The sequence below is a fragment of the Marmota monax genome, unplaced genomic scaffold (assembly GCF_021218885.2).
Source record: "Marmota monax isolate L192 unplaced genomic scaffold, Marmota_monax_Labrador192_F-V1.1 WCK01_AAM20220418_F8-fsc00269, whole genome shotgun sequence".
In the NCBI taxonomy this organism is placed as follows: Eukaryota; Metazoa; Chordata; class Mammalia; order Rodentia; family Sciuridae; genus Marmota; species Marmota monax.
The window spans coordinates 641,715-656,894 of NW_026694072.1; the positions used below are offsets into that span (position 1 = coordinate 641,715).

The 15,180-nt window shown below is 49.5% G+C and overlaps 2 protein-coding genes across 2 annotated transcripts in view; both read right to left on the reverse strand.

Annotated features, from left to right (window-relative positions):
* Window positions 1-15,180, reverse strand: part of Myo1h (myosin IH) — a 63,907-nt gene that overhangs the window by 25,404 nt on the left and 23,323 nt on the right. Inside the window, exons 2-10 of the mRNA XM_046464363.1 lie at window positions 13,913-14,074; window positions 11,707-11,822; window positions 10,305-10,503; window positions 9,324-9,404; window positions 6,848-7,027; window positions 3,216-3,314; window positions 2,361-2,474; window positions 1,998-2,069; window positions 1,324-1,443 (exon numbers count right to left, since the gene is read on the reverse strand). Of these exons, the coding sequence (XP_046320319.1) occupies window positions 1,324-1,443; window positions 1,998-2,069; window positions 2,361-2,474; window positions 3,216-3,314; window positions 6,848-7,027; window positions 9,324-9,404; window positions 10,305-10,503; window positions 11,707-11,822; window positions 13,913-14,074 (1,143 nt within the window). The remainder of the gene's footprint in view (window positions 1-1,323; window positions 1,444-1,997; window positions 2,070-2,360; window positions 2,475-3,215; window positions 3,315-6,847; window positions 7,028-9,323; window positions 9,405-10,304; window positions 10,504-11,706; window positions 11,823-13,912; window positions 14,075-15,180) is intronic.
* Acacb (acetyl-CoA carboxylase beta) overlaps window positions 4,035-15,180 on the reverse strand; it is a 212,411-nt gene continuing 201,265 nt past the window's right edge. The window contains exon 28 of the mRNA XM_058585542.1: window positions 4,035-4,130. Within this exon, the coding sequence (XP_058441525.1) occupies window positions 4,041-4,130 (90 nt within the window). The 3' untranslated portion in view covers window positions 4,035-4,040. The remainder of the gene's footprint in view (window positions 4,131-15,180) is intronic.

The following is a 15,180-nucleotide window of genomic DNA, read 5'->3' on the forward strand; positions in this document are numbered from 1 at the left end:
GCTCCCCACAGCCTTGGGATTCTGCCAGCAAGGCCACCCAGGTGTGGGCCCCTGAGCCTCCAGACCAGGAAGCTAAACAGAACTCTCATCCTCATAAAGTGTCCGGCGCCAGGTTTTTCATTGTAGTAACAGAACTTTAGGTTTTTCACCTGGTGATTCCCAAAACCCTCCGGCTGCCCCCAAAGCTGGGCTTAGCCGTGAAGCTCCACTTTCTCTCGCATCCACAGTGACTCATAGGAAGACCCCTGGGGACCCGCCACCCACCCCCACCTGCAGCCTGCCCAGATCCCACGGTGGCTTCCCCGTCCGCCACCTGGGAAGTGACACCTATCCTTCTGATTCCCTTCTTGTTCAATCAAGAAAGAAAATAGACAAGGACCTAAAGACGGCCAAGGGGATCCCCATTCAGGTGAGGGGACAGGTGGCACAGATGTCATTTTACAGAGGACAAAGTGCCACCCGGAAAGGAGAGATGATTAAAGATAACGCTACACTTCGAATGTGCCCCTCCAAAGTCCACGTGTTGGAAACACGATCCCCAAATTCACGTTACAAGTATTTTGAAGTAATTAGGATTCTATGAGGTTCTCATGATGACATTCGTGGCTTTGTAAGAGCAAGAGAGAGAGAGACACATGCTCACGTGGACACATACACACACACGCACACACACACACACACATGCATAATTCAACTTACAGTGGGAACGGGGCCAGGGCATAACTCAGTGGTAGAGTGCTTGCCTACTGTGTGCAAGGCCCTGGGTTTGATTCCCCAGCACCACAAAAAAAATAAGAAGGAGACATGCCCTAAACTCGAGTCTGAAGAGCAGCTGTGTATTTTCACATAGACTCAAACACACTGCTGTTAAAAGCCTGGCAGGGTGGTGCTCGCCTGTAATTCCAGCTACTCAGGAGGCTGAGGCAGGAGGATGGCAAATCCGAGGCCAGCCTCCGCAACTTAGCGAGAGCCTGTCTCAACAGTAAGAGATGAAAAAGGAGACTGTGCGCAGCTCAGCGGCAGAGAGCCCCGGCCTCAGTCCCCAGCACTGAAAAGAAAAGTCAAATATAGATGCGTGTTGTGGAGCAGGCCGATGCTGTGTGTCCTCGAACACCCAAAGCCACCTGGCACACGGCACCTGCTGCGCGCCTCACTGTGGGCCATGCCTGTGCGTTCCTGTGAGCCCACTGTGTGCCTGATAGGGGCCACAAGGACGTTGGGGGACAGAACCCCCCCCTCCAGGAGCTCACTGGCCATTCTTAGTCTGTATCCACGAGGGTCAGGGACAGACCTCGGGCGCCTCGCCCAAGACGCGTGACCAACCTTGTTCACGAGGGAGGAGTTGATTTTGTTGACCAGCCACGTGAACGTCCGTCCATACACGGCCTTGGCCATGGCGTCCCTGGCGTAGACAGAGTGTCCTGGTGTCAGCGGGCAGATCACCTGAGGTGACAGAACAACGCCCCCGCGCTTCCAAACCAGCCCCTAACGTGGGCACTAGGGGAGGGGGACGCCACACCCTATTGCTCCCGGTCACATGGTGGCCATTTCCCGGGCGGTCACTGTGTGCCAGGCACCGTGCTGGGCAGCTGAGACATGGCCACCAACACCCACCCTGGCCTTGTAGGCTCCCAGTGGCACTGGGGCAGGGGAGGGGAGGGCTGGTGGGATAGGTGGGTGACAAGTGCCAGAAGAAGGTCCATGTGGTGCTTGGAGGTAGAGGAGGGATAATCAGGGAACTTCTTGGACGCAGGGGTCCAGTGGCCCCAGAGCCTACGAGAGGAAGCGCAGGGAACAGCAGAAGGAACAGCATGTGCAAAGACCCCAGGAGGGAGGCCTGGAGGGAGTTGGAGGCCTGAGCACGGCGTGGTGGTGAGGGGGGCTGCGGGGTGAAGCAGGAGGGTCTGGTGGGCAGGGGTCCCAGGTAGCCCCCCCAGGGCCGGGGAGCCAGCCGTGATGGGGTGGGCAGGTACGTCTGTACCCAGAGCCATCGTTACCTCCTCTGTCTTGGCTTCGATCTTTCGGTGAGTGAGAGCGTCCAGAAGGACAGATGGACAGACCCCCAGGAGCTGGACAAAAGGTACCCAACATGGCATTCAGGGACTCAGTTCTCCTCACTCAGAGAGTCCACCGTGTGTCAGGCCCCGGGTCATCTGTCCCCGACTCCTCGTTGAGTTTTAGGGCAAAATGGACAGACGGGGTCTCTGCGCTCTGCCCCCCAACTAGCACCAGCAGAAGACCCAGGGGCTCTCAGGTGCTGGCCAGCAGGGCCCAGCGGGGGGCGTCCACCCGCCTGGCGCCCCCTCCACCCCTTCAAAGTCCTAGGTCCCCCTCCGTCCTCTTGGAAAGAGGAGCGTCACCTTGGCGATCCACTTGATCTCATGAGTGTCGGGGACGGTGGCACAGCCCTGGGGGTCCTCCTCAAAACAGATGTTCCCCAGGTGCAGGACACTGGCGATGATGCCAAAGAGATTCTAGGAGGGCCAGGAGAGACATCAGTGGCCACCTCACTGGTCAACAGGCAGCAGAGATGTCCCCAGGAAACAGCCCCCTTCCGGCTCCAGCCCAGCCCTGCTCCCCAGGAATGGCCCTGGGGCCACGCCTGGGCTGGAGAAGAGCCTGGGGGGCGGGGAGTCGTGACCAAGAAACAGAAACACGGACCTTTGTATCTCATAAAATAAAGCTCTTGTATAAAATACGTTCTAAAATGATTTTACAAAACAAACCCCCCCAGGGGCCCTTTCATTTCGAATGCCGTGGTCTCCGTTGATTTTTTTTTTTAACCTACCATTCTCGATCTTGAAAGATTAACAGTCAAAAGGAAAAAATAAAATAAACCAGTCCCCATTTGTTCCAAAACAGGAATGCAAATAAACGAGATCCTATGATTCTATAGGGTCTAAATTATTGAGACTGGACTTAACTGGGGGGAGAAGCACCCGGTTCCTCCTTCCACACAAGGTCGGGAACACTAGGAGGTTGTCACATGAAGTTCCACACGTCCAGCTCACACTGGGATTTCAAAGAAGCCATGACTGGATGTTAGTGGTTTCTGTCCCCATGCACTATTGGGACGTAACTGTACTGAGGACCGGATTTCACCGTGTATGTGAAGTTCATTTCCTGGGCACCCTTGTCACTGGCTGAGTCTGGCCACCCTGGATATAACCCCAGACTTTGTGCCTCAGTCCCAGGAGAGAACACCAGACCCATACCTCGAGGTCAGCTTTGGTAAAATCGATGACAGAAAAGGCATTGGAAACAGTTTTCCAGTCGTTCTTGTCATTAAGAGATGACTCCTTGGCATGATGACCCTGTGACAAAATTGGTCCACATAATGGCCTTTGAAGGACAGTGAAGCACACACACACACCTATTCCTAAACCAAAATGATTCTCTCTCCAAACATGCAAAAGCTATTTCTATAAAGGATGGAACTGAAAGCAGGTAGACTTTACTACTCCAGCATAAGATAATTTGCTGACTGATACTTTTTTCAAATTTATTTGGAATTTTATTTTAAATCTCTGAGGCCTAGTGCAGCTGCACACACCTGCAATCCCAGTGACTTGGGAGGCTGAGGCAGGAGGATCACAAGTTGGAGGCCAGCCTCAGCACCTTAGTGAGGCCATAAGCAATTTAGTGAGACCCTGACTCAAAATTAAAAAAAATAAAAAGGGCTGGGGATATGGCTCAGTGGTGAAGCTCCCCTGGGTTCAATCCCCAGTACAATCAAGCAATCAATCAGCCACAATTCTGAGAAAATTTGCAAAGTTCCATAGCTGTGCAATATCTTTTCCTATGTGTTTGTAAACCGATTTTTCCCTGTCGTTTTTGCTAAACAAATGGAAACCATTTGTCTTAATAAATATGTGCTGAAACATGCAGGGAAATTATGTTGCTTAAATTCAGAGTCAATCTTGACTCACTTAGGAATTTTCAGAAAACCCTCACTGTAAGATTAGATGGAAGGAGGTCCTCACTCAAGGAAACGATAGTTTGGCTTTTAAAGAAATACAGATTAGGGCTGGGGATGTGGCTCAAGCGGTAGCGCGCTCGCCTGGCATGCGTGCGGCCCGGGTTCGATCCTCAGCACCACATACAAACAAAGATGTTGTGTCCGCCGAAAACTAAAAAATAAATATTAAAAAAAAAAATTCTCTCTTTCTCTCTCTCTCTTTAAAAAAAAAAAAAAAAGAAATACAGATTAGCCAGGTGCAGTGGTGCACGCCTGTAATCCCAGTAGCTCAGGAGGCTGAGGCAGGAGGATCAAGAGTTCAAAGCCAGCCTCAGCAAAAGCAAGGCACTGAGCAACTCAGTGAGACCCTGTCTCTAAATAGAATACAAAATAGGGATGGGATGGAGCTCCGTGGTTGAGCATCCCTGAGTTCAATCCCTGGTACCAAAAGAAAAAATAAAGAAACACAGATTATATGGACATTTCCATGTCATGGAATCTCACTAGCAAAGATGTGAAGAGACTTTTCTCACTAACCCTGGGAGTTGATTTTTAAATAAGCAACAGACAGACGACCGATGTCTCAATTTTAAGAGAAAACATTCCAGACGAGTGCTTTTCATTATTTTGCTTTTATGCTCTGGGGTGTTCCGAGTTTCCTGATTGTCTGAAGATTCATTATCGGAAAAGATTTCCTTGCCGTGTGGCGCAAAGACGTCACACTGTGAAAATATTCACCTGAGACTCAGTCACAAGTACAGTCAGCCCTCCATATCCACAAGCTCCTCATCCGCAGACTCAACCAGCCCCAGATCAGAAATAATAGAGAAGAACCAGTAATAACAATTCTTTTTCCTTGTCATTATTCCCCAAACAATATAGTATTTCATGGATGTACACAGCATTCACCTTGTCCTGGGTAGTATAAGTGACCTAGAGATTATTTAAAATATAAGGGAGGATGTGCTATCCGTGGGCTATATGCAAATACGTTGTCATTTCATATAAGACTTGAGTGTCCTGGCTTTTGTTATCTGTGGAGTCCTGTAATCGGGGCCCCTGTGGATACAGAGGGACGACTGTGTCCCTTCCCTCTAAGGGCAAGGTCTGGGCAAGTCACTTCCTCACTGGACATCTGTGAGTTTGGAACCAGAGAAAATACATTGCAAAGGAAAGCCAGACATTTTGCCAAAGTTTTAGGACATCATGCCATCGATTAAAATAATAGCCAATTGCTAGAACCATTTCCAAAGCCATCAGGGTCTGGTGGAACTAATATGGCCAGGAAAAAAAAATCTGTAGGAATAAAGATATGATAAATTCTAAACAGGGGTGACGTGATTATTGAAGGACTAGAGAAGCCCTGGGGGAAATGATGAATGCCCACAAATATTTTTATAATTCCAGCTGCTCTGACTGTGCTTTGAAAATCCAAGCACCAAGCAGCCATTGACTGTCAGAAAAAAATAAGTAACCTAGAGGTCATCTGAAATCTACGGGAGGATGTGAAAGAGCTGAAAAAAGAGTCAGTTGATATGTCCTTCACTCTAAGAATTAGTTCAAGGTTGATAACGTGTAAATTGAGATGGTGAAATTCTTTTATCTTTGTTAGTTCCGTTTTTCAATGAAAACTGTGGTCAAGATTTCTTTTCTCCCAAGATTTCTATGCAACACTGGTCTTTGTTTTATGAGATTCTCTTTATCAGGTCTTGTTGTGTCTCAAATGATGCTCCAGCCTGCGCTCTGCAAAACGGACCTCAGTTCAAAGCCAAGAACAGAACAATAAAAAAAAATCTTGGTGCTGGGTGCCGTGGTGCATGCCTTTGATCCCAGCGGCTTGGGAGGCTGAGGCAGGAGGATCATGATTTCAAAGCCAGCCTCAGCAACTTATCGAGGCCCTAAGCAACTCAGTGAGATCCTGTCTCTAAATAAAAAATAATTAAAAAGCCTGGAGATGTGGCTTGAAGGTTAAGCACCCCTGGGTTCAATTCCTGATACAAAAAAAAAAAAAAATCTTGGGGCAAAAAAAAAAAAAAAATCAACGCTAGCAACATCAAATGCTACCTATGCAACCTGGGCGTTCTAGAATGTTAGCACAGCCTCCAGTAAAATCAATGCTGCGAAATTAAATTCTGAATTCACTAGGATTGCTAATAGGGATGGCCTGAGCTGTGTCGCTAAGGTAGCGTGTTCACTTTGCTGCTAACAGTTCTCTAAGGTGGAAGGCAGGAGGCGAGGAAAGCCCTTCTTACAAGTAGATTAGAAGCAGAACGAGGCGGAATAGGCTGTGGGTACAGAAAGACGGTGAATTTCCATTGCTTCTAGACCAGCCGTTCTCCCCTTGGCTGTGAGCTACACCACAGGGGACTATTTCACTGTCGTCCCCCCCCACCCCCCTTGTAGTGCTGCAGATCAACCCAGGGCCTCACCTATGTACGCTCCACCATGAGCTACGTTCCCAGCCCAGGGCAGTCCCCCAGTTCTGCTAAATGCAGACCTCGGGATGGGGGTCAGATTCAGGCTTTGTGTATTCTGCAGTTATTTTTGCAGTCCTGGGGCTGATCCCAGGGCCTGGTGTGCGCTAGGCAAGTGCTTGACCCCGGAGCTACCCACCACCCGAGCCTAGGCATCTGTGTTTCTAAAAGATTTCTCAAGGGATTCTAATTTCAGCGAGGTGGAGAAGCCCTTGCCTAGACACGGGGTCATTTCACACCGAGGGTCTAGCCGTAGGTAGCTCGCTGTGATCAAAGTCAAGAAACCAGCCCGCAGCCACGTCCAGAGGGGGAGAGACACTTCTTGAGCATCCTGCAGCAGCCCCCACAAACACCCCGAGTCCCCTCGTCCACAGGGCCCCCAGGGTCCCCAAAGCCAGGCGCTGGACCGTCCAACCTGCGAGAGGTACTTATACAGCCGGGGGTCTCGCTCGAGGCCCAGGTGAGCCAGGCGCTCCACTTCTCCGCCGGCCAGCAGCTGGTAGAAGATGTGGAAATTCCGCTCACCCTGGTTCTGATAGACGACTCGGGACTTTTCAATCAAGTAACTGATGATGTGCCCGCCGACGGGAATGCCCTGGGAAACGGAATAAGAATGGGGCAATGCCGACCCAAGCCACTGGTGTCCGCTGGTGCCCAGATGTTTTAAATGTGGAGAAAGTCCCGGCTCCCCAGCTTCTACGATTCATGTTTCCTGGGCTCTACTTTAAAAGATTTCTGCCTATCCAAGGTCACGAGTACATTCTCTGTTTTAGTCTAGAAGCATGATTGTTGTTCTGTTGGTGTCTAGGACCTTGGTCCATCACTGCTGGGATTCTGATATGCATGGAGTGAGGCAGGGGTCCAAGATCTTCTTGATATCCCAGTTGATCAGCATCATTTACTGGGAAGGTGATCCTATCCCCACTGAATCACAAGGGTGCTTTGGTCACAAGTATGTGGAGGGGGGGAGATCTTTCTGAACTCTATTCTAGTTCACTGGCCTCTATATCTATCCTCATATTTTAATTATCCACATTGTCATACTTTTTATTTTAAGTAATGTATCCAATAAAGCCTCTTTTTTCAGACCCTATATAGAATTCTTGCTAATTAATAAGAAGAAACAAACAACCCAAATAAAATTGAGCTAAATACTTGAAACAGGCGTGGTGGTGCACACCTGTCATCCCAGTAGCTCAGGAGGCGGAGGTAGGAGGATTGGGAGTTCAAGGCCAGCCTTAGCAAAAGTGAGGTGCTCAGCAACTCAGTGAGGCCCTGGCTCTAAATAAAATACAAAATAGGGCTGGGGATGTGACTCAGTGGTAAAGTACCTCTGAGCTCAATCCTCGGGACCAAAAACAAACCAAGAAACCCTCAATAATTCCATTTTTGAATATCTACCCAACATGAATAAGTTCTTCTACCTATTAAAAGAAGTGTACAAGGATGTTCAGAGCACTGTTTGCAATAACTTCCAATTGCAAACAACCCAAAAGTTCATCAACAGGAGAACAGACAAACTGCAATATATTTGTACAATTAAAAAATGAGCAACTCCTATCAGCAAGAACATGGACAAATCTATAGAATGTCGATTGAGACAAACCAGATATAAAATAGAACATACGGTATAACTCCACCGATATGAAGTTCAAGAACCAGCCACATGAATCTGGGATTCTAGAGGTCAGGATACTGGTCACCCTGGGGAAGGAGGTTGTTATGGGAGAAGTTTCTGGATGCTGGAAATTTTAATATCTTCATCTGACCGGAAAATACATGGCTAGATAGAAATGCAAAAATCCATGGGGCTATCCCCAAGATTCGTGTCCTTTCTAGTTTAGGGCCTATGTGTTGGGCTGTTATGAATTTTAAAATATGCACTATTACCGAGTGTCTTTCAAAGTCTACGCACGCTGCAGGCAGGACCACGCACCAGCCTCAGGGGAAAGGCAGCCTGGGTGTTTCCATGGCTGACCTGCACCCCCAGAGACCTGGTGTCCTTGAGAAACTTGTCTACCCCTGTGCAATAGCCCCATGTCAATTCTGGGTGCAATGCAAGCATACTCATTCGGGATGCTCGTTCACTTATGTACCATCAGTGACGACTTTGGCAAAACATCAGAGATGAATCGTGGCCAAAGAAGCTGTGTGACTTGAAAAGTCTGAAACATTTCCTCTCTGGCCCCAAGAAAGTTTGCTGACCCCCCGCCCCCTCACAGGTAGGCACACCTACATTGTACGTTGCTTACTTTTGTTTTCAAGCTTTAATGTCAACACAGTGGCACCTGGTGTAGTACCAAGACCAGCCACATTATATAAAGCTGTAGTTCATTTGCTGTCCCCGCGGTAAATGCTTTGTGTGAATATAGCACAGTTTAACTAGCCATTCTCCTCCTGCTGATACACATCAAGTCCTCTCAAAACAGGACTGCTGGCCGGGTGCAGTGGTGCAGGCCTGCAGTCTCAGTGGCTGAGGAGGCTGAGGCAGGAGGATCGCCAGTTCAAAGCCAGCCTCAGCCAAAGCAAGGCTCTAAGCAGCTCATTGAGATCCTGTCTCTAAATAAAATACAAAATAGGGCTGGGGATGTGGCTCAGTGGCCGAGTGCCCCTTGAGTTCAATCCTTGGTATCCAAAAGACAAAACTAACTAACTAAATAAACGGCTGCCACACATGGGTAACAAAGATGTGTATTTCAAGTGGCAAAATGACAGAATGGAGAAGAGCAGCCCGCGGAGGGTGCAGGTTAGCAGTGCAGACAGACGGGCGAGCACTGTCTCTAGATCTTTCACCTGTTGGAGCCGCCTTCCCACCTCAAGGTACCGCGGGTTGGGTCTCCTCCTGGCAGAATAAGAGGTCCCCACGTACCCGTAATAGGAATCCCGCGTACCTGAAAGTCAAACTGGATGTCCATGTATTTTCCAAACCGGCTGGAGTTGTCGTTCCGGAGTGTTTTGGCATTTCCAAAAGCCTTGGGACACAGAGTGTCATGCACTGTCATTTCCTGGCCCCAAATAACATGCTCATTATGAAAACAGAGCGGGGGAGGGACACACTGTCTCCTTCTACAAGGGAATTGCCACCCACAGAGGACTTCATGCCAGGCAGTGGCAGGGGAAAGGTCTGTCCAGAACCCACCCAGGAATACATTAGAAATGGCCTAAGGAGGGGTGCACGGGCCCTGCTTGTTCCGGAAGTTTCAGCTGACATTCCCCAACACCAGACCCCTTCTCATAACAAAAGTGTTCGGCTCAAGGGTCTACTGGGAAATTGCCGCAGCCAGAAACGTCTCTTATATCAAAAGCACAGGAGAGTTGGACGTGCCTTGCAAGTGCAGGAAATGGAATCAGAGGAATGTCAGCTGTGATAAGGAACATTAGCCGGGCGCAGTGGCACACGCCTGTCATCCCAGTGGCTCAGGAGGCTGAGGCAGGAGGATCGGGAGTTCAAAGCCAGCCTCAGCAACAGGGAGGCCCTATGCCACTCAGTGAGACCCTGTCTCTAAATAAAACACAAAATAGGGCTGGGGATGGGGCTCAGTGGCCAAGTGCCCCTGAAATCAATCCTCAATCCCGAAAAAGAAATATATTAATTACAAAGACCACTGGTAACTCTGCGAGTACTTTTTGTGCATTCAACTGTGTAACCCTCAAACCCTCTTAAGAGGCAGGTGCTATGACTATGAGAGGCCCTGGGATCCCTGCTGAAGCTTCCTGGTGACTGTCCACCCTGGATTAGCACCCAAGGCAGCCAGATGCCCTCAGTGTGACACGTGACCTGCCCACTTCGACTGTCCTGCCTAGGCGGAGGCTCCTTACCTAGTGACCTCCCTGGAACTCCCCTCCGTGGTCCTCAGAGACCGGTCACTTACCTCCAGTACTGGATTGGAGAGCAGCAGCCGGTCGCGGGCTATCTGTAGCGACTCGGTCATTGGGCAGGTCACTGCGAAATACTGCAGGATCTTCTTGGAGGCCTCGGTTTTCCCCGCCCCGCTCTCCCCAGAGATGAGGATGAAGTGGTTGTTGAGCTCCGCGCACATCATGCGGTAAGCGTTGTCCGCTATGGCGTAGCTGGAGAGGGAGGGGCAGAGACAGGGTGGTTTCGGTGCTGTTTTTCCCTGGCAGTGACAAAGGACTCTGCCTCCAGGAAGCCACGCCCTACTGTGGGTACCAGGACACTGAGCTGAGACGGACAGCAGACCCCTGTCACGATCCAGTGACTGATCGAACACAAGGAGTGGTCAATTTTAAAACTCACCCAAAGAAAGGGTTAGAGTAAAGGGTCTCAGCAGTGGTGGGAATATGTTTCCAAATTTACCAACTATATTTATCTGGTGCTGAGAATGGAACCCAGAGTCCCATGCATGCTACGCAAGTGCTCTACCACTGGACTACAACCCTGACCCCACCAATTTATTTATTTATTTTTTAAATCCACCTACAGTTTGTATAAGAATAAGCCAGGTACTACGTGACGTCCCCTGGAGACGTTCTATTACCTATAGGTGGAAATAGGATCTTGTCTGAATATCAAATAATTCAATAAATAGAATGTCATCTCTTTCCCTCGAAGCCTAAAGTAGTAAGAATGTAGAGACAGGAGACCAATGAGGTCTGCAAACTTCTGCAATAACTTTAGGACAAGAGGTGGAGGAATCAGAGAGCCTTTATCTCCAAAATCAGAGCACAGATCGGGAAGGTCTCCCAAGAGTTGGACATGGTGGGGGAGGCAGAAAGGTTTATCAGCATCGTGGGAAGTCGGAAAACTGAATTAAACACAAGTCGGGGGAGAACAGAAGCATCAGCCCAGAAGTCGACCAGAGAGAGAAGAAATTCAGCCCAGCCTGCAAGAACCTGTAGAGCAGACAGGAGACGGCTCATCTGTGGATGAGGGTGGCCTGCTGAGGTCCCTCCCAGTGGACATCCTTAGCCACCCTGATTCCCAGGCACCCACAGATGGCCCTGTAAGCAGCCCATGTCCAGAGAAGACACCTCTCTGGCCGCACTCGGGTTTTCCAACCTTGACACAAAGATCCCACCTCTTGTTGGTGTAAGCTGAGATTCCAAAATGGCCTGTGACATTTCCAACTGCTCCGACTTATTTCCCACGTGAAACGAACACACTTCCACACGTTAACGACCATGGAGGAAGAAGGAAGAACCTCAGGACAGGCATGGAGGGTTTGAATGGGTGGACAGTGGGTGGACGGATAGAAGGATGGACGGTGGGTTGGCAGAGGGAGGGGGGTGGGGAAATGCGTGGCTGTTACTCACACATGCGGCGGCAGCTCAAAGAAACTGACCCCTTGGTACAGTTCCATCTGGCTCACGGTGTAGATCCCCAGCTCCTGGTAAGGATTCACAGACACCAGGAGCGTCCCGATGTAGGTCTAGAGGAAGGGACCACAGGACAAGTGAGCAGCTCCACCAACCAAAGACGGTCACACATTATGCTCCCCGTGTTTGCTCGGGGCTGGGGCGAGGTCACGGCAAATGGGACAGGTGGGGCCTCCGCTGCCCGGGGGTCTGTTTGGGGAGGGCTGGGAGACAGCTGGGGACAGGGAAGGTTCGAGAAGGTGGCTGGCGGGTAGGAACCGAGGGCGTGGAGACTCAGGAAGGCCACGTTAGCTCATGGGCTGAGAGACGCCTTCTTTAAGGAGGTGACATCAGAGTGAACTCCAAGGATGCAGAGCTAGTGGTGAATAAGCAGAGACGGTGTCCAGCTGACGGGGTGGCTGTCCCCACCACTGAGAGGAAACGCCTGCCTGGAGCTGTCATGCAAATGAGCAGCTTTATGAGGGGCACCGGAGCTGGTCCAGGCCTCACCAAGTCCCCCCCTCCCTGGAGGTGCAGGGCCACAGCACCCACCAGCCTTCTGAGACGGGGCGAGATACCCCACACCAGGCCGGCTTCTCCAGACTTCGATGTCGGCCTCTATCCCTACCCAAATGTTCAAGTACTTATATTTTCAAGGTAGCCACTGACCTAAGACTAATTAGAGACCAAAAAGCTCTAAGATCTTTTACAGAAAAGATGACTATTTGGGCTCCTTTGAAAATGCCTCTGGTGTTTTCAGATGCTGAGTTGGTCGGTGTCAACCCCGGAGGTACCAAAGCTCTGGGTAGGACCCGGCTCCAAGAGTTCCAACCAACGCTTCTAATCTCCAGGACAAACTCGAACAGAACCGAAACAAAGAAGAGGATTCCAACTGAAGTTTGCATCATTCAATCCGTAGAAACCTGGTCTCAGGGGTGGAAGATTGTTCTGGAATCTATCCGTTTAAATTGGAAACTTTCAGCTTGGTCATGAAGATTCTATTACCCCATTTGTCCTTCATGTGAGGTTGTTTCTCCTTTGCTTTTATAGAAAATTAGCTTGATTTTTTCCCCTTTTGTACAATTAAGGGTTCTAATTCTGAAAGTTGGAAGCTATAGAATATATATTCTAAGGAACACCTTGTTCGTTTCTTCTGGAAAAATTTGGTTTCAATAGCACAGGAACCATTACAAACTAGCTATGAGACACATTATTTTTAGACTTCTTCTGATTATCTAATTTACTCTTAACAAAAGCTAATAAAATCTCAAAAAAATTAACACACCATGACACACACAGAGACTCTATCAATTTACCTAAGGGGAATTCACCTGGAATGCCAATCAAATCAGGTGTGATGATCATCAATGGAGAAGTAATAAAAACTGGCCACTACTAGATGCAACAAGATGCTGGTAAAAATGTCACGGCGTGGACCTTTGAAGATTTACGGGATGTGGTGGGACATCTCTCATTTTCCTCTCCTTTGTTTTTTGGTCCTGGGAATTGAACCTAACTACAATAAGTAGTTGCATCTAAGCTGTTCTTGGGTCATCTGTGCAAGATGGATCTTTTTCTTTTTTTCTTTTGGTACCAGGGATTGAACCCAGGGGGGCTTAACCACTGACAGGCTGCCCACTCTGAATGCCCCTCATTCCTAGCCAGGGGGATTGGCCAAGACAGGCTAGTGACCCAAGATGCGGCCACCAGAGCCAGTTTCATCAGCTCTGGGACATTTGCTAAACCTGTCTCCTGGAAGACGAGCTCCCTTCTCAGTAGCAATACTGAGCTGATAAAATGTCACCCTGGAGCTGGCGCCCATCATGCCACAAAGCAGAGAGGCAGCCCAAGACGGAATCAGGTACAAAAGACAGCAGAACAGAGACAGGGAGAAAGACGCCTCGGGACATCATCTGAAACCCTAGATCCCTTCCTGGACCCTAAGGCTATGTGGGTCCATTCCATTTTGTGACCGAGGAGTCGAGACTCTAACACTGGCCACCAGAAAGCCTCAGCCTGAAGGATCAGAGTGCGTCTGGCAGTGATCCCTCCAGCCTCCTCTAGATGGCTGATGGATAAAGTGACCCGGTTCCCATCATCGAGGCTGTGAAGGTGGGGAGACAGCAAGCAATTGAGGGGCTCAGCTGAGGAGGGCGTTAGTTACGTAGATGAGGTTCTCGTTGAAGCGCTTGCGAAGATTGTCCACGAAGGCGGATTCGCTGGTGTGTGCGTCCAGCAGCACAAAATCCTGCACCCCGACCTTGTCGCGGGCCGTCAGCGTCCCCTCCATGTGCAGACGGATGTGCTCCCTCCTCACCTCTTCTTTCTACGGGAGACAGAACATTCCTCAGCTGCTCCTCCGTTCACAAGTTCTTACTCCACGTCTCGTGCTCAGCCCTGGGAGAGCACCAAGCCAGGGTTCAAATGCAGCCAGAAAGTTCCTATGGGGTGTTTGGACAGTACATCCCCTTTTCTGTTTAGATTCACACATGCCACAGGGGTACCACTGACTGCAGGGTCTGGACAGTCGCCTGCTGTTTGGGTGAGGAGCCAGAAGTAAAGGGCTATCCTATATAGTCCAGGTGTGCGTAGGCTCTGCCATCGAGGCCCGTGACATTCACAGGACAGAACTGGCTAAGGATGCATTTCTCAACACCTCCTTTTCATTCAGTGACACATAAGTGTGTGCCTGCATGTGTGTGTGTGTGTGTGTGTGTGTGACAATAGTTGTTATAGTTAAAGCTTTGTCCCAGGGTTTCATAAACTGACTTCCAGACCACTCACGTATAATCGAATCAAGCCTTTATTGAAGCACACCGGTGGCGGCTGACCAGAACATAAAGCTGTTCTCCTGATCAGCCCTGAACAATTGCAAGGGCACTCCTTATAAGCCTGAAAACCGCAAAAGGGATGTTCAGGGGGTCTAGCCAATGCAAGCAAGCCAGGTTACAGAAGCGGGACAGTGCAGTCAAGCGGAGGGAAGCCTAACCAATCACAGTCAGCCCAGTCACCCCAGTTACAGAAACAGAGCCCCGTTACCCTAGTTTCAGAAACAATACCCCATTAGGTAGTTCCGTGTTCTTAAAGGTTTCTATAGCAAAAGGAAAAGAACCCTTGCTCCAGTCATGACCCTTCTACTTGGCATGGTTGTTTTACAGGATGAAGTCACAAAACAAAATGGAGTCACATTTGCTCCTACTATCACAAGTAACAGCAGCTTACTGACACCGTAAAATGGTATGCTGAAGGCTGGGCAAGTATCATCTCAGGTAACCCTCATTCTGCCCCTAGGAGCTACTATTCTCACGCCCCTGTGCAGATGAGGAAACTGAGGCACAGGAATGTTGAGAACCGTGCCCACCATCTGCCAAAAGGCAGGGCCAGAATATGAAGCTAGACAGCCTGACCCAGAGTGTGCATATAGAGTCACTG